General features: G+C 41.7%; 1 protein-coding gene and 1 long non-coding RNA gene across 3 annotated transcripts in view; one reads left to right on the top strand and one right to left on the bottom strand.

The window, feature by feature from the left end:
* The window catches only part of EGFR (epidermal growth factor receptor), a 244,290-nt gene extending 233,375 nt beyond the window's left edge, over positions 1-10,915 (bottom strand). The window contains exon 1 of one of the 2 annotated variants that reach the window (XM_075125595.1): positions 10,899-10,915. Coding sequence is in view for 1 of the 2 variants with exons in the window: in XM_048839091.2 (XP_048695048.2) it covers positions 4,889-5,012 (124 nt within the window). In the remaining variant the exon portion in view is untranslated. Of the gene's footprint in view, positions 1-4,888; positions 5,312-10,898 lie in introns of those variants that run through there. The other variant, XM_048839091.2, reaches the window with a different exon arrangement.
* LOC125631821 (uncharacterized) lies at positions 3,446-17,758 on the top strand. Its single transcript, XR_007355074.2, has 4 exons — positions 3,446-3,871; positions 5,893-5,960; positions 9,307-9,491; positions 16,038-17,758. It is a non-coding gene; the product is annotated as an uncharacterized LOC125631821 (long non-coding RNA).
* Positions 17,759-18,085: the final 327 nt, after the last annotated feature.

Genomic DNA, 18,085 nt, shown 5'->3' with positions numbered 1-18,085 from the left:
TTTCTTAAATTCAATATTCATAAATACAAGGTGATTGTACCTCTGATGCACACATGAATCACCAAGACTTGGAATAACCCAAGCACTACTGGGAATATCAGCATCTTCTATCCCAAACCATTTCCTCAAGATACAAGCAATCTGATGAAAGTGAGTTAAGGCAGGCATGTATGTTCACTATGCTTGTTCTTGAAGAGTTACATAACGAAGTAAGGTTTGATCTAAAAGGGAACATGGAAGAACTGTAGCATTATGAACAAACTGGTTGGACCAGTCACTTATACTGCTGCCTAAAACTGATCTGTCACAAAGATTACAGCAAACGCAGATACCCAAATGCAAGAGCCAGCCCTCAGAAGCATCATGAGATTGTCTGACACTCCATGAAGGAGTTTGTCTCCGTAAATTAATAGATGGATTACAATGGATTTAGTCTCCAGGGCAGGTACCTTTTTTCTTACATGTATGTAAAGCACTTAATATACTGTTGTTGCAATAAATAATATATTAGCATTTTTTACTCTCAGGTATGTATATACTTTATTCATTTCTATATATTTTCTACAGATAGTCTTAATTTAAGGCCCAATCTTGTTTGAGAGTAATTTTGCTCACATAAGGATTTTAATCTGACCATTTTTGCCAGAAGCATAGATTGAGGATGAAAACCAAGGGCCATATATGATTTGGCCGCACCTTTACTGCTATATGTTTCCCTCCTTACATATGAGAAATTCCCTTGAAGGTAATGAAATTTTTGCACTAAGTCTGGGGGTACAATATGGTCCTTAGTGGATGGACATACATTTTTGTTGTGTGTTTATTTTTAAACAACAGGTAAGATTAAGCCTTTCATACATAAGGCACCAGAATAAGGTCTGATCAACACACAGTTTTTGAACAATTTATATTGTTTTATGAAGATAAACTATACTAATATACACACTTGTATGCTGGCATAACCACATCTACAGCAGTGGTTGCACCAATTTAACAATATCAGTTTCTAAACCAATACAGTTAATTTGTTACAAAAAGTATGTTTGTGTAGACAAACCCATAGATGTTAAAAGTGCATGTTCCACCTTCTTTTCTTATGCAAAACTCCCATTGTAAGTCAACAGGAATTCTGTGCTAGAATGTAGTGTAATATATGGCTCTGATACAAATCTGGGACCATGTAATGTCCTTGACCCATGCATGCAATTCCCATTGGTATTTGGAAGACAGATGACAATATATGACCCAAAAAGTTGTAAAAGAAACTTTTGCCATTGGTTTAGCAGTATAAAGCAGTATTTGAACATGAGTAAAACATTTTGTTCTGTGCAGTCTACAGAATAATCTAAAAGACACCATAAACATGCATACTAATATACATTTAGTAATGTACAAATATTGCAGTGTATTGGACATGTGTTTTTTATTTCATATGAAAATGAATAAATGAAAAACCCTTAAGAAAATTAGAGATCCAAAACACCAGACACTATGGGAAACTGAAGAGAACCTCTGTAGTTAATGAGTTGCCCAATATTTTGCCTTGCACATTCCCAGTATATAACACTGTGCTCACATGAATGGTTGACCCCTGAAAATCAAAACTAAACCGATACAGAGTACAGTGGAAAGCAGGTTATCTGAATTGCAGTGCTGCCACTGGTTTGCCAGTTACGCTTCAGTTAGCTATTGATGAAGTGCACTAGTCAAAAACTTCCAGTAATAGGAGTACCAATTACTACTATTAAAACTATTACTGAGACTGGATTGATGAAAATGCATGTTCGCTTAACTGTTGTGTTCATCTGGGTTTACACCAACTTGTGTGAGCCAGATTCTGATCTCAGTCAGTGTGTTTACATTTTCAATCATTCTGTTTTGTTTGGTTTTGGAATGTTCATGATTCCTTTTTAATTATTCAAACACCAACAACATTAACAATAAATTCAGTTGTCTCTAAGCTGTATTGAAATTTGTTTTTAATTCTCAAAGTTTGGAGAAAGATATAATTTTATAAAATATTGACATTAAAGTCATCTCCTTAACCAAAACCAAAACTTAAAAGCTGTACATTTTTGGCACTCTAACAAGCACTGTACGAGCATCTGATCTTTTTTTTTTTAAACAAAAAAAGAAGAATCAGCTTTTTGTATGGTAAAGAAGTGACATTCAGTTGAAATTTTTAAAAAGTGAATGCTCAAAAGTACATACAATTTAAAATGTCTTAGATGCATCATTTTAGTTTACTGTAGCACTTCATCAGTTTGTACTGCTGCACAGCTTCATTACAATATGTTTGGATTTACAGTCAAGGGAGGGGTGCAGTCAAGGGAGGGGGTCCCCCCAATTTTTAAAGTGGGGAATCTGAAAGCAGAAACCGTGTATTTGGTTGTTATTACTACTTCAAGCCAGGGGGTGCTCCTGCACCCCCAGCATCCCTAGTTCCAGCACCCCTGAGTCAGGGCCCAGGATATGTGGAATCAAAAGGATGATCCCATGTACTTGAACCATGAGGCACCCCCAGCATCCCTAGTTCCAGCACCTCTGAGTCAGGGCTCACGATATGTGGTATCAAAAGGATGATCCCATGTACTTGAACCATGAGGCAGGTTCTGGACTCATGAAGATGGTCTAATCTATCATCCACCTAGTACTTTGAAAGAAATGTTAAAATTTGGAACTGCTATTTTATGATTCTCAAATGAGGATTCATCCTGTATCATTCACTTCAATAGTAATTTTACCAGTTAAGTCAATGGAAGCAGTAACACGCCACCAAAAAGCACTCTTCTGCTGCTCACCTATAGTGATCATACATTACAGTGAACAATCAGGAAACTGAGTAACAGCCGTGTTAGTCTGTATTCGCAAAAAGAAAAGGAGTACTTGTGGCACCTTAGAGACTAACCAATTTATTTGAGCATGAGCTTTCGTGAGCTAGAGCTCACGAAAGCTCATGCTCAAATAAATTGGTTAGTCTCTAAGGTGCCACAAGTACTCCTTTTCTTTTTGCGAATCAGGAAACTGGTATTTTGAAGATGGCATACTGCATTCTATCTTTGCCAACAGGTCTAACTCTCCTGGTGTTAAAAGCTACTGCCAAACAATTATACTGTGGAAAAAAACATATTGGTTATCACTTCTTTACTGCTGACTATTTAATAGATTGGGGTCCTGGTCCATACCTAGGGCTCCTAGACACGACAGTAATACCGGTAAAACAATAATAATTGCTAATCTTAATACTATAACCTTTAGTATTACCCTTGCACCAAAACATTCTGCAGGAACTTTAAAACTCAGTCTGTGTTTCAAAACAATTTTATCTGAGCTACACAATCACAGCAAGGGAGTCAACTCCCCCCAAAACCCTGCCCTCGTTACATCAACAACAGGTACGAACTTGCTCCTTGGAACCAGAGTGTCTCTTGATTTCAAGATTGTGCAATTAGCTTTTCTAAAAGGCGTGTTTCTCCTTTTCAAAGATGGTTTTATTGTCCAGAGTCACGAAATGCAAACTCACTTATGCTCAGCTCTTCTAACAGACTTTCTAAAACTATCAGGTCTTTCTTTTCTCAAGCGATTTTTTTAACAAAAATCTGCATTGTGTTGTTGTTGGAGGATTTCCAAGATAAAGACGATTTTGCCTGGAACTGAAGTTGGCTGCCTGCTCTTGAAACTTACAAAAGGAAGAAAAAAGAAAAGAAAAGAAAAGAAAAAACTGTTTGACCAGCCAGAAGCTGTTTTTCTCCCAACGCTGAAACCGGTTCCTTAACGTATTAAAAACCTTGCAACAAACTAGTCTACACAATTCTCTATATGCGCAGTTCAGCGCAGGGGATAGGAAGAGAAACAGCAAGCGCAGCAGACGGTAAGAGACATGCAATTCATTCATAAAGCTTGCCAATTTGTTTAGACTGGGCACCACACGTAGAAGTGCCTCCCGTTTTTAAGAAGAGTGGGGGGAATGGACACATAATGAGCTTTTTCCTTGGTGTATTTCTGCCGGACAGATAACCAATGCTCGGGAAAAGATCAGGCGCAGGTGAGAGTGACAAGCGAAGAGACCAACATCGCTGCAGTTGTTACAAAACTTCGGCTTGCGCGGAACACGAGTTATTTGGCTCAGGCATGCACGTGAATCATTCGTTGCTCTCCCCCCACCTCCACCCCAATGCTGTATGAGTTACAGGAAGACGAGAATAAGCCTTGGGTAGTAACCCCTTAGTAGGGCAAACTAAACTCTTGTGAAACACGACACAGAAGCCTGTCACTGCCTCTCCCCTCGTGGGCTATTACCCCACCGATGCTTCCGAAAGGCACTAAAACACTTCCAAGCACGCTGACAAGATGGGCACGCCGGGAGCGATTGGGATTGCTCGACCCGGCTGCCTAGCAAACTCATCGCGGGGAAGCGGGGGGGGGCAGGTGCTGCTGGGTCACACCCCGGCAGCCCCCCGGGCGGAACCAACCCAGGGCAGAACGTGCCCCCCCCCCCCCCCAGTTAGTAAAGGGGAGAGTGGGAGCTAACAGAGGTGCCGATAAAATCCGGGACGTTTCGTCTTCAGCCAGCCGAGGAGATCGCGGCGCGGTGTGATTCCTGGGTGATGGGGAAAGCACGTGCCGAGGCTTGGCTTTCCTCCCCCCCAGAGAAAGCAAGCCCCAGACTCAGGAAGTGGCACGCCGCGAAGCTGTCACTGGCGCGGCCAAGGAGTTGGGACATTGCCCCCCCCCCAGCCCCGGCCTTGACACCGCAGCGCTGGGGGAGCGGCGGCCGGCGCCCGGAACTCCAGCTAGGGAGCCGGGGGGAAAGTTTAAAGCTTCCCCGCCCCAGTCCCGGGGGCAGCGGGGCTCCTTCCCCCTCCCCGCCACGGGGCGCGATCGGTACCTTTCTTCTCCTCCACCGCGGCGCTGAGGCAGAAGCGGGCCAGGAGCAGCACCAGGACAGCGGCTCTCCCAGCCCGCAGACACCCGCTGGCTGCTGCCCGGGGCCGGCGGCTCCAGTCCCCCATCCCGGGCTCGGAAATAATCCCCGGGGCTCGGCGCGGCTCTTTCCTCGTCCCTCCGGCGGCGCTCAGCTCCTCTCCCCGGGGCCGCACCCCGCGGCTCTGCCGACCATGCCGAGCTGCTGCCCGGGCACCGGGCGGAGGCGGCGCCGCTGCGGCCAAGGGGCTCCGGGCTCCCCGGTGGCTCCCAGCCCACGTGCGTGGCGGAGGAAGCGCCCGGGGTCTGGCTGGGAGCCGGAGCGGGTCCCGGGTCTCCTCCTCCGGCGGTGGCTGCGCGCCCGGGGCTGAGGGAGCTGCCGGCTCAGGCAGGAGGCAGCTCCGCTATCTCCCCCTCCTCCCGGCTCCGCCGCTCGCAGCACAACCTTCCCCGCACGCAGCCAGCGAGCCGCGCACAGGGGCTCCCTCTGGGGAATCCGCCCGCCCAGGAGAGGGCGGGCATGGGGGCGGGGATGAGCAGGGGGAGGAGGCGGCCTTGGTGGCGCCTCGCCCTGCTGGGCTCCAGGTGAGGGGCCGGCCGGGGCGCTCACCTGCCCCCGGGGGGTGGGGAGGAAGCTGGGGACATTCCCTGCCCCAGCCAATAGGCCCTGGCTCCAGCAGTCCCACCCCTGCCCAGCCAGGGCATCTCTCCCCTCAGCTGGAGCCTGCCGCCTGCATTAGCATTTGCTAAAGAGAAGATCGCACCTTAGCTCTGGCGGCAGCTTTGCAGCCCTGCCCGCCACCGGTCCCCCTACCTGGGGAGGGCAGGAATAAACCTCTGCCTCAAGTCTCCCTGGTTCATCAATAGGAGGCAGAGTAAGCTAGGCACGACTGGGAAACGCTTAGAAGGGAAGCCAGGAGAGGACTGTAGCCCTGCTCGCTTGCACATTCACTCCCTCTCTTTTTTCAGCGGTTACACGAGATGTGGCCTAACTCTAACTCCGTTGACTTTGTTGGACTCTCCTGCTTTACACCCCTGTAAGTAAACTCAGGATCAGCCCTCCTCTCTGGGTGAGAGAGCGGAGGATGGCTGGCAAATCTAGTCTCCTATGTTCTTGAGGAGGCTAGAATGGAAATCAGTAACTGAGCAACTCTATCAGAAAACAAAAGGCTGATAAGGAGCAATTGTGGGTGATTGAGGTGGGAGGCTAAAACCAGTCGGTCGCTCCTTTGCTTTCAAAAGAGAGATTTGCAGATGAACTTAAAAAATGCCAACAGAGCTTTATAAAGGACCTCATAGGGAAAAGTCAGTTAATCAATAATTACCTTGCAAAGTTAATGATTAAAAAGGTTATGACATAGCACTAGATCTTGGAGTTTTGCTACTGGCTTCTATGGGATTGAAACCTGTTCCCATTGTGTGCATTTTACCCCCAAACACTTTAAGGAGAGAGAGAGAAGACAAGCTACATTATTTCTATGCATCCTTTCTTCCCCCAGTAACTCAGTCCCATTGGTACTAATCCTATATGGGACTAATGGTTTTTTTTTTGCTATACTGTATTCTTCTGTTCCTATTTTGGCCTGGATCTTCCAAGCTTTATACAACCCAAAAATCAACAGAAATCGTTAGAAGTGTTGCTTGACTAAGGAATACTGAATTAAGCAACAACAACAAAAAAATCTTTGTTTTGTATTACTGTGTTTTTCCTTGTACAAACCATTACACACACACACAGAGTAAATGATGTTTTTATATGGCTAACATTATATACTGAATTTGTGCATCTGGAAATCCTGTTACACTGTCAGATGCATTCTGTGTGGATCTGCTAGCTTTCATTAGCTGAGACCCATAGGATTTTTTAATCACACAAGGCCAATATAAATAATCTTTGCAGCACTATGGGATAACCTCAGCACATATTAAAGGTTGCAAACTGCACTGTAGGGATGGATGCTGGATTAAAGCCACTGGGAGAGAAGCTTGTCACAGGAGGCATAAAAAAAATATAATTTAAAGGCTAATGTAGCTACCTCCTTAAAGACAGTGCAAGAATAATTTATTTAATGCATGCTGTTAGCACTCAGAAGGCTAACTTGGTTATATATGGCAATAGGACCAGATGTTAACAGGGTTCACCAAAAACCAAATAAACCACAAATCAATTCTGCAGGTAAATATATATATATTCAGACAATATAAAGATACCATTTACAAAAAATAATTAAGGGTTATTGGCTTTTTAAAAATAAAGAACAAGAAGGAAATAAAAAAAGTGATGACTGAAAAACAAACTAAACGAAAGAAAGAGAAACCATCTCCAAAACATGAACTCAATAAAAGAGTCCTACGTGTTTAAAGTGTTTTACATTCTGGTTGTGAAACAATCTGCAATTCTGAGCTGGAGCATTTCGCATCTAGTTTATCTGTGGTCAGTCATCTTTTCTATGTGAATGTGTATGAAACTGACTGATCATGAATGAACTTCCTCCTGACCGAAACTGAAGGCCAATGGAAGCCTAAAGGCATGTCTACACTCTTTATGGTGGCATGTAGAGTACATACACTACACACACCCTTAGCATGTGTATGAATAGCAGTGGAGACAGTGAGGCACTGCTTAGGCGAGTAGAATATAGACATGCCTGAACCCTGTGGGTACGTACCTGACACAGCTCTCTTCTCTACATGCTCAAGCAATGTCTCCCCCACCTATAGTGCTATTTTTAGCAGCGCAGGCTACATCCCCACTGTTGGAATCTTTCCCATCATATGAAAGGCTCTAGCAACAAGGAAAAGGCACGGAGGAGACAGTGAAGGAAGGCTTCAGAAGTTCATCATTGCCAGAGCCTTTCCCCTCCACAGCTGCCTCCCCTCTGCTGCAGCCTTTCATTGACATGTATAGCTACACACCACAGAGTGTATGTATGCAGCTTGCTTTTCATTGTAGCATGTAGATACATATACCCTATATGCCATCTGCAGTGGTGTGCAGTGTAGATGTAGCCTCAGAAAATTCTCCCTTAAGTTATCCTTTCTCCTACTGCAAATGTTCAACTCCTTTTCCATGTGGGAAAGGCTCCTTCAGCACTAACACTATGGGAGTTGTGTAGCAAGCTGCTATCACTTTTTTTCTACCCTGTCTCACTGAGTTCAAATGTATTATGTTCATGACACCTGAGCTCTACGAGTCAGGGAAGTAAGATACATAAAGACATACCAAGACCTGAAGAACCTATGCTGCAGCACAACTGGGACACTACCAAACCTGGCAGGTCTGCAGATATCTCCTGTTCACATGACAAAACAATTGCTGAAATTGTTACAGTTTACATAATATATCTGCTTCAAACACAGGGGCCCACATCCTGCGCTGGTGTAAGCTGGTGTAGCTCTACTGAGGCCAATGTAGTTATCTCAATTTTCACCAGCTGATGATCTGGTCCAGGGAATGTAATATTGCAAAACATTTATTGTAGCTGCTGCATGTCACTGCGCGATCAAAGGTCATGGAACAAAGATCAATTCTTTGACCAACATCTTTTAAATTAACATTTCTTAGTGAGATCATACTGAATATATCAGTTTTCATCTGTATTATTCATTTATTCCCATTAAAGCATGTACCCACAATTCTAGGTGTGAGCCATACACATATGGCCAAATCTGTTACATGGAGCAAAGCCCATTTAAACTGGTTTTGCTCTGGGTAAGGACACTACAGGACTGAGGAACATAATTCTAACTTCCCACTGCTTATGTTGCCTCGGCTGTTGGGCTGTTCTCCCCTACTACAGGGCATGGGGAGAAATCATAGAATATCAGGGTTGGAAGGGACCTCAGGAGGTCATCTAGTCCAACCCCCTGCTCAAAGCAGGACCAATCCCCAATTTCTGCCTCAGATCCCTAAATGGCCCCCTCAAGGATTGAACTCACAACCTTGGATTTAGCAGGCCAATGCTCAAACCAGGGAGCTATCCCTGCCCTGCACTAAATAACTGACATGGCCACATTCCCATCATTCCCTCAATCCCCATCAGCAGCAGAGGTGGAGTTAACCTCACTCCCCCATGCAGACTGTGTTGCAAAACAAAATGCAACTTCAGAACTCCATTCTCTGGTGGGCAGGGGGGTTGTGGAATCTTGTTGCATGGAGTCCCTGCAGCTTGGTCCTCTACTCCAACAAAGCGTGGGTGTGCCTTGCCCTCCATTGCCTTCTTGCAAGGATGGTGACAGGATTTACCCCACAGTGAGAACTTGCAAGTAACTACTCATTTATCTTAGTGTGGCTCTTTTCTGTGAGTTGGACAAGAAAGTTTATCATGAGAGAGAAAAAAATGAAAGAGTGTTGATTAGAAAATTTAATCTTTGATTTTTCAGATTTCATCTGCATTGCGCTGGAGTTTGTAGAGACTGTAATTTGTATGACGTATTCTGCACCTCCCTATTGAAGTTTTAATGCAAGAATTGAGGAAATGATTTGTAACACTTCTATGGCACTTGACATGTTCAAAACAATGCACAAACATTAACTAGTTAATCTTCACAACTCCCCTATGAAACAGGTTAGTAAATATAATCTCCACTTGTTAGAGAAGTAATTTGGCAGGGCAGAGTGGGGCCAGGACAGAACTGGGGTTAGATCTCAGGAGGTCCTAATCTTAAATTCTGTGTACAAACCCTCAGATCATGCTGCCTCCAGAGCAGATACTCACTAATTATAATTATATATATCTACATAGACACAAATATTAGTTTAGGTTTAGAGTAGCAGCCGTGTTAGTCTGTATCCGCAAAAAGAACAGGAGTACTTGTAAAAAGAAAAAGGAGTACTAAGGTGCCACTAGTACTCCTTGCCACTAGTACTCCTTTTCTTTTCGCGAATACAGACTAACACGGCTGCTACTCTGAAAGGAGGACTTGTGGCACCATAGAGACTAACAAATTTATTAGAGCATATAACGGAATGTAGGAAGAGCTGGGCAGGTATACAGATGGGCACTGGAGTTAAGCCTTAGTTACCATAAATCCCTTAGTCAATATTTCTTTACAGAACATGTGACTGTGTCCAAATCAAGAGGTTTTTAATTTCCAAGTTTGTACTGTCACTATCTATGCTGTCCTGTTCTGTGGATAAACAGAGGGCTTCAGTCAGCAGTGTGTCAATAAAGCACCTTCCATGAGTATTCAGTCAATTTTTTTTTTAATTCTGGTATTTGCAGCAGTGGATTATTCCCAGACTTCAGATGGGCACCCATTTAAAGTCTAATGCATGGGTGTGGCATTGAGATTTGGTTTGCCCCAAAATCCTACACCACAAGTGACACAGCTAGAGCTGGTATGAATTTCTTTTCCAAAATGGTTTGATAAAAATTATGATTCTGTTGAAATCAAAATATTGTCTTAAAAAAACATGCTGATTTAAACAAAATTTTGTTTAGAATAAAACTCAATGACGCAGAACAGATTCATTTAATTTTTCATTTCACAGTGACTTTTCAAAACAAAATTCATTTTTTATATTAAAATACTTTTTCAAAGTTAAAAAAAATCAGAACAAAATGTTTTGATTTTTATTAAAACAAAACATTGATCCAAAGTGAAGTTTTTTCAGAATTTTCATTTTGTAGGAAAATTCTATTTTTTGTTTGTTTTCATTCTGTTTCAGAATGGACATTTTTTTGATACCATAGATTCTCCTAGTTCTAACTGTCAGCTATCTATTTATTCTCTGCCAGCATAGCTCCTCCTTTGGGTGTGATGAAAACAAACCCCACTTTTGTCCAATAAGTAGCAAAAATCCGGGTGTATTTTGGATATCACTTAAGGTGAATACATGAAATGCCAAATGTGAGGATTAAAACTTGGTCAATGTCCAATTTAAAGATTGCTAATTATTGGACTGTAACACATGAACAGAATCACTATCAAAGGCAATACATGATTGTAGCTTCCATATGCTTACTACTTACCCTTCTTCTGAAATCTCTTTAAAGCTGCCAGAGGACTTGGCATTGACACTGCTATCCACTAAAGAGATTCAGAAGAAAAGAGTGAGTAAAAAGAAGTGTTATTCATATGCCTGTGCTACTCCACATCCTTTAACATTGGGACAAATCCTGAAGTCTTTCGCCAGTCCTTACTTGAGCAAAACTTTCAGTGAAGTCACTGGGAGTTTGACTGAAAGGACCTCAGTACTCTCTGTTGGAATGATGACGAACACCCTTTATAAAATCTTTGCTACTAAGTAGTCCAGTAGCTTCCTATATAGAGCATAAGCAGTTTGCTTTACTTCAATATTTTGTTATGTTTGATATCTATATTAGTATGCTACGTAACTTCTTTTCTTGGACAAATGTCATGTATATTTATACTATAGCAATGAGATTGTAATGTGTTGTCAAAGCACCTGACTTCAATATAAATTTTGCTTATGCTATCATTACAGACTGCATAATTATACAAGTCAGCTATTATTAAAATGTCCATATTAATAAATTGCTTATTATATTATTGTCACAATGCAGACTTCTTTGATAAAGGAAGAAGCTTTGTTCAATCCCTTATTCTGCCCCCTCTTTACAACTCCTGTTTACTGAGTATGCTGCCGTTTTGAATGATTTCTTAGCAAAGTAGAAAATGACAGGGCCTTGATCTTACTCTCATTGCAGTTAATAGAAGTTTTGCCTTGCATAGTACCCCAGATCAGGGATTGAGCATGTGAATCAGTGGGAGCTGGATTGGAATCACATATTGTATCTAGTCCCATCAGCTTCTTCCTCTCTGCGACCACTCCCTACATCCACCCTCAGTTAAATAGCAAACTGTTGCTCCAAGCAGTGTTCCCAGAAAATGAGGTGTATGGCTAGGACAGACATAGGTAAGCTGATGTAGAATATGCCATGTCTATGGTCCTGAAGGGCAAGGCAAGTGAATTATGACCTGTTTGAAGGGATGCGTGTCCTGATGAGTTTATAACACTGAATCAGTGGTCAAAGGAAGGAATAATATGAACAGAATAACTAATGAGATTCTTTTCTTATTCATCCATCTAAGTCTGATATAAGAAAGACATAGGCAGGTACATCAAGGGATTGTGGCATTGTAACACCCCAAAATATCTGCAGCCTCCAGTCCTTATCTGCTGCTAATTAGTAATTGAAAAATTCAGATTTCCATGCATCTGAACAACATCTCATTACTTTGGATGATGGAGACCAACATGTTTGTGGGTTTGAATTGCTCACATTTTAATCTTCTTTTTCAATTTTTCACTCAAACAAAATATATTTCCCAATGTTTTGAGGCAAACAGTTCTATCTTCTCCTTCATTCCAAGACCCAGTGATCCAATAACCAGCAGTAGATGAAAGGATGATACACACAACTTGGAGATGAATATCTCTTTGAAAGCTAACATGGGACTGACAGCCCTATAAACGTAATGCATGTGCTAATGATCATACACACATCATTGCCTTTTGCAGCATTCTCATCCTCATTGATTATATCCACGATTAACTTCTCTTTGGCTATGCTTCTACAGAAAAACATTCAGTGCTCATAAACCATCTTTTTGTTTAAGATTAATATTTATGGCAAAATCCTCTAGTGTGAATGCAGTTTTATCTCTATAAATATTCTGATATCTTAAGCTCAGTCCCCTGACTGGCACAAGCTATTCTAGTATAAGTACAGTTATACTGGTATAACTGCATAGCTATGTTGGGGGAAGAAAAAACCCATGCACCCTCTACTGTCGAAGCTCTGTTGGTCAACCTTTTAAAGAGTAGACCAGGCCTCAGTTGCCAGGCAGAGAGGCAGAAGATAGAGACAAGTTTAGGAACATAAATCAATACAGTTCACTACTAGAAGAATTGTGGTTGTCTTTAAATTCTTCTCATCTTTACATATTATCCTTGTTCTCTCCCCCTTTCCATGTTATTCTTTTCTCCCATCTCAATTTATTTCCCACTGAAGTATTCTCTATTCTCTCTCTTTCTTGGACAAAAAAACCTTTTTCCTCTTGGGCAATTTCTCCTTGATTCTTGTTCTTTCATCTCTTCCGCCTTTCCACTTGAATTCTCTTTTCTCTCCCCCTTGCTCCTCCTTCTCAGATCTCTCATCTCCTCACTGTTTTCCTTATACTCCACATTTTGTTTCTAGAACAAACCAAAATCAAAAATTTTAGGATATTTGAAATTCTGGTCCTGAATCTTAATTTAACAAGTTTTCCCTGTCTTGATAATGGGTTGAACCAAAACTCAAAATCCAAACAACCTCAATCCTTTACTTCTACCTGGACAGCCACCAGATATGGGAACTAGCAGAACATAAGAGTGGCCATACTGGGTCAGACCAAAGGTCCATCTAGCCCAGAATCCTGTCTTCCGACAGTGGCCAATGCCAGACGCTTCAGAGGGAATGAACAGAACAGGTAATCACCAAGCAATCCATACCCTGTTGCCCATTACAGCTTCAGTAGGATGACTGTAGTGATGTTTTGGGGGTCCATCCACATAAGAAGTGTATGAAAGATGCAATCTGAATGCCATGCTCATTGCCCCTCCCTATTGATGAATCCCAATCTCAGAATATCCATCCTTTCTATCTCTCTCCTTCATACCAGCTCTCTCTCTCATGTCCTTCCTGAGCTGCTAGCTCTTCAGCCTTGCCAACAAGGCTTTCCTGTTCAGAGAGGTGGACAATCTGCTTTCTCCTGGTGACCACTAAGGTTTGACCATCTATATCTTTCTCTCACTCAAACCAAAGTTCAACAAATCAGAAGACAATCCAAAATAAACGTTACTTATTGTCAACCTGAAATTAACATAATACCAACTTCAAATGTATGCTCTTGTCCCTGCTGGCAGGCCTCCCAAGCAGGGAACGGGCATTTTTCTGTATCATTGCTAATAACCTGGTATCCTGAAATGAGCTGAAAATATGCAACAAAATAGCTTGGGGCTGGTCAACATTGTCCTCCCCTTTTGTCAGGTTCAGTGGGCCATTTCAGATCCTGTTATTTCACTATCCCTTCATCATCAACAGACAAATTGCAAAATACTCTTTATTTAATTGTATGCATTAATTTTTTTTCCTGCAAAACCAGGGTCCCAGGTAACTTTAACCATTGAATGCATCACCAGAGCTCTGAACCCATCCAGTCTTTCTGCAGGCCCCTCCTTTTACTACCCTCCTCCCTCCACTCACACTCAATTTATTTGGTTAGAATTAAAAGAACTAATCCTGATATTTTCAAAGGGGCTATTGGCATTAGGATCCCAGCTTCCACTGAAATTCAGTGGGGATGACAACTAACTCCTTTAGTCACCTTTAAAAATCCAAGTTAAGATTTTACAGGAAAGTATTTCCTTTTTCCATGATGTTGATTCTATGAAGGCAAAAAAGACTCAAGCTGCCTTGAAATTGAAGTAATCTCATTTCTCCATTAGTCTGAGCCAGATTGTGCAGCCCTTACTCACCCTAATCATGCAAGTAGATCCGCTGACTTTAATGGTCTTGTTTGTATGAGCAAATTTCCCATTCACACAAGAGTTGCCCAATCTAGCCCTTTGGCAGTGAGGGTCTTGCAGGAATTGCAAATAATCCCACAGATGGATTTAGTTGATTAAGATTTTTCCTCTTTTCTGTAGGGCCAGAATTGAAAATTGTAACAACCAGGATACTAGCATCAGACTTAGTGGTCAGAGCAGGAGCTAGGAGTCAGGCCAAGCAAGTACTGGGAGGTCAGAGTGCAGGATAGACCAGAGAGAAAACCAAGAGTCAGGCATCATGCAGGGTTGGAAACCAGAATCTAGGGTCCCCTACAAGCAGGGCCTGGAGTAGAGACAAGCAGTCTATACAGCTGCTGAGACAACTACCCTTCATGGCTTCCTGGTTTATATACTGGTATCAGCCAATCAGGGAGCTGTCTGAGGCCGCCTCTTTGGTCCTGCTGAGTGGTACTTCTTGCTGAGCCCAGCCTCAAAGGGTCCTCCTGTGGGAGCCCAGCTTAAGCCTGATGTGGTGGTGCCAGAGAACCCAAAGCCTGATAGTCTCAAGTTCTAACCCTGCAGATTCTAACAAAAAGAAGAGCAAGTAGGAAAGATGTTACAATTGCCTGCTTTAAAACACCTAGGGTCATGGGGCAGCAAGTCAGGCATAATGACCTAAATTCAGACCTGGTATAAGAGAGTGCAACTCTATTGACTTCAATTGAATTGGAGTTGCTTTCACTAGGTCTGAATTTTTCCTTTTTTCCCCACCCTTTTTTTAAAGTTTAGTTTAAAGAGAATATTTTCCCTCATCAGTGCACTATAAGATTAGCAAGAAGGTGAAGGTTAAAGGGAACAGCATGGGTGCATCATGCATAGCATGATACTGATGTTTGTCACTCACAGATCCCTTACTGACCTCAATTTGTTATCTCTGAAATCTCACCATAAAATCTCACCACTTGAATGAGCGCGCACAGAGGATGAGAAGCTTTTTCTGAGTTGAACAACCCATGCTAACTTGTCTTGAAAGATAGTAAAATAAAATTTGGAAACCCTGGTTAACTTTTCCAAGATACAGAATATATTAAAAATGTTTTATGCCAAATGTGTTTTAATCTTGATACAGAGATAATAGAAACTAAAGGGATTAAAACAAGAGATTTTCAAAAAGCATCTAAAGGAATTACGAGCACAGGTCATATTGGCTTTCAATGGGCCTTCTGTTTCTTATTCCCTAAGTGCTTTTGAAAAATCTACCTCGAAATAAATAAATTCTCCTAAAAGAAACAAGCACTTATTTAAGAGTCAGGTCACCCTGAGCCCTGATACTGGCTCAGTCCTGACTCAGTGTGTTGCTTTAGGCAAGTGTCTGCCTTTTCTTCTTTCAGTTTCCCCATCTGTTAACTGGGAATAACACTTTCTTACCTATCACAGTGGGGTGTTCTGAGGAATAACTAGTTAGTTTCTATACACTATTTTGGACCTGTAAAACACTATAAAAATGCTATTATTAAAATTCTGTAATTTTATCTGCGTTTTGGTTTGAGGTACCTGAGATCGTGAAAGATACATGTTTGATGTTTTAACAATGAGTCTCACTCTCTTTTCTTAGGTTTCAGAGGAGCAGCCGTGTTAGCCTGTATTCGCAGAAAGAAAAGGAGGACTTGTGGCACCTTAGAGACTAACCAATGTATTTGAGCATCAGCTTTCATGAGCTACCGCTCCCTTCATCGGATGCATGTCTTTTCTTAATAATTTCAGAAGTGACGGGTCTCCACCTTCAGGAGATTCTCCCTGAAGCTGAAAGTTGGTAAAGCCAATCTCATGTACTGACGCTACTGCTCTGTACTCCTAATTACACATAGAGTGATGAGCACCGTATAAACCCAGCTTGCCTGGTAAACAGCCATTGCCGTGTCGTGGTTAACCACAGCATTAATATTAACATCTGACACTTCAGTCTCTATGAGGGATTATTTTTTTAATTTATTAAAGGCTTAGGGGGGAAAACCATAGGGCTGGATTCTCAGCTGGTGTAACTGGATGAAACTCCACAGAAGTCCACGGAGTTGTAACCGTTTACACCTGAAGAGCATCTGGACAGGAACACTGCAAATGATTTTGAGGCATTTTGGTGAAAAATGGTCACACATGGATACAAACTATATTCAGGTTGCAAACGGACTAGGTACTTCATTACCATTGACTGTAACATGGGTTGAAATGTTAAGTTTTAAAAATGCAGGATGAGTATTTTTAATAGCAGCATCTCTCTAGGGATGGTATTTATTTACTTTAGTGCATGTAAATATGCCGGAATGACAGCCTGGGAAAATGAAAGCCTCTCTTCATTCACAGAACAAGTACAGGAGGAGTGTCAGCCTTCTCTCAGTGCTCCACACATATGCCTCAACTCGCAGTGGAAGAGGACCATTTCTAGAGAATAAGAGGGCTGATCAGTCTTCATGCTCATTTGGCCTTTGTCCTGTTCCCCTCCACGCATCAAAAGTGCCAACAGCATTGCTAACAAATGCAAGTTTTGATGTGGGGTTTTTGTATTGTGGACACGTCCACCTGGAAGTCAACTGGGATCACCAAATTCATTTCACACATCTAAATAGCCAACAGGATGGTAACAATTATATACTGAATTAGAACTGGAAAGCTAGAGGTGAATGTTTTTAGATCCTGGGGTCAATTTCTTGAGTAATTCACTGATCTCATGTGTATCTTCTCTTTCATTTGTCAGAGAGAATGTGCCCCATCCTCCACAATGAGCGTCATTTCTGTATAGGGAACAGTGAACACATCAAGTGTCAACTCAGAGTTCACCTGGCATTCTTCCATTTGTGGGAGGGGAGTGGACTCATACGTTTTCCCACTTACAGAAAAGTTTTGACCCACAGACTTCCATGGTATTATCAAGGAAGAAGGCATTATTGAACAGGAGTGAAGGTATCAGAATTTGACATTTAATATGTGATATGAAACATATGTTAGTAATATTGAATATTTAAATCCAAATTTAATATACAATATGCATATTAGTAATCAAAATACTGCATCACAATAAGTGAAATGTGGAAAGATGCCTGTGTATCCTGTTGTATATTTTACTATAAAACAATTATAATCATGAATTTATGTGTTTATTTTCATGAGCAGCATGAAAATAGAGATATGTAAGATTATACAGTTGTTTTTGAAATTCAAAAGGTTTTATTTATCATGAAGCCAAAAATTAATACAAATGAAAGTTTGCATGCTAAAACAGAACTCTGAACTGTGAAACACCTTGCCCTGTTTATATACATTTGTAAATTGTATGCATATATATGAATAAACTAATATTATTAAAATTAATGTATACTGCATTAGTGTCCCTGGGTCAAATCCTCAGCTGGTCCAAGTCAATGGAGCTATGTTGATTTACCCTAGTTGAGGATTTAGCCCTACATTTTTATTTCACAATAAATTACAGGAACATGATGTTGATGATAACTAAAAATCTGCTCCCTTTTTTCCAGTAGCTAACTTATCAAATCTGTCCATGTACTAACTGATATGCCCCATACACATGTACATGGCATGAAAATGAATATGAAAAGAGATGAACCTGCATCTACTTCTCTACAGAGAGAGGATCCACATGTAATAGAA

Source organism: Caretta caretta, chromosome 2, assembly GCF_965140235.1.
Source record: "Caretta caretta isolate rCarCar2 chromosome 2, rCarCar1.hap1, whole genome shotgun sequence".
Taxonomy (NCBI): domain Eukaryota; kingdom Metazoa; phylum Chordata; order Testudines; family Cheloniidae; genus Caretta; species Caretta caretta.
The sequence above is the reverse complement of the archived record's forward strand: the minus strand, read 5'-3'. Positions and strand labels throughout refer to the sequence as shown.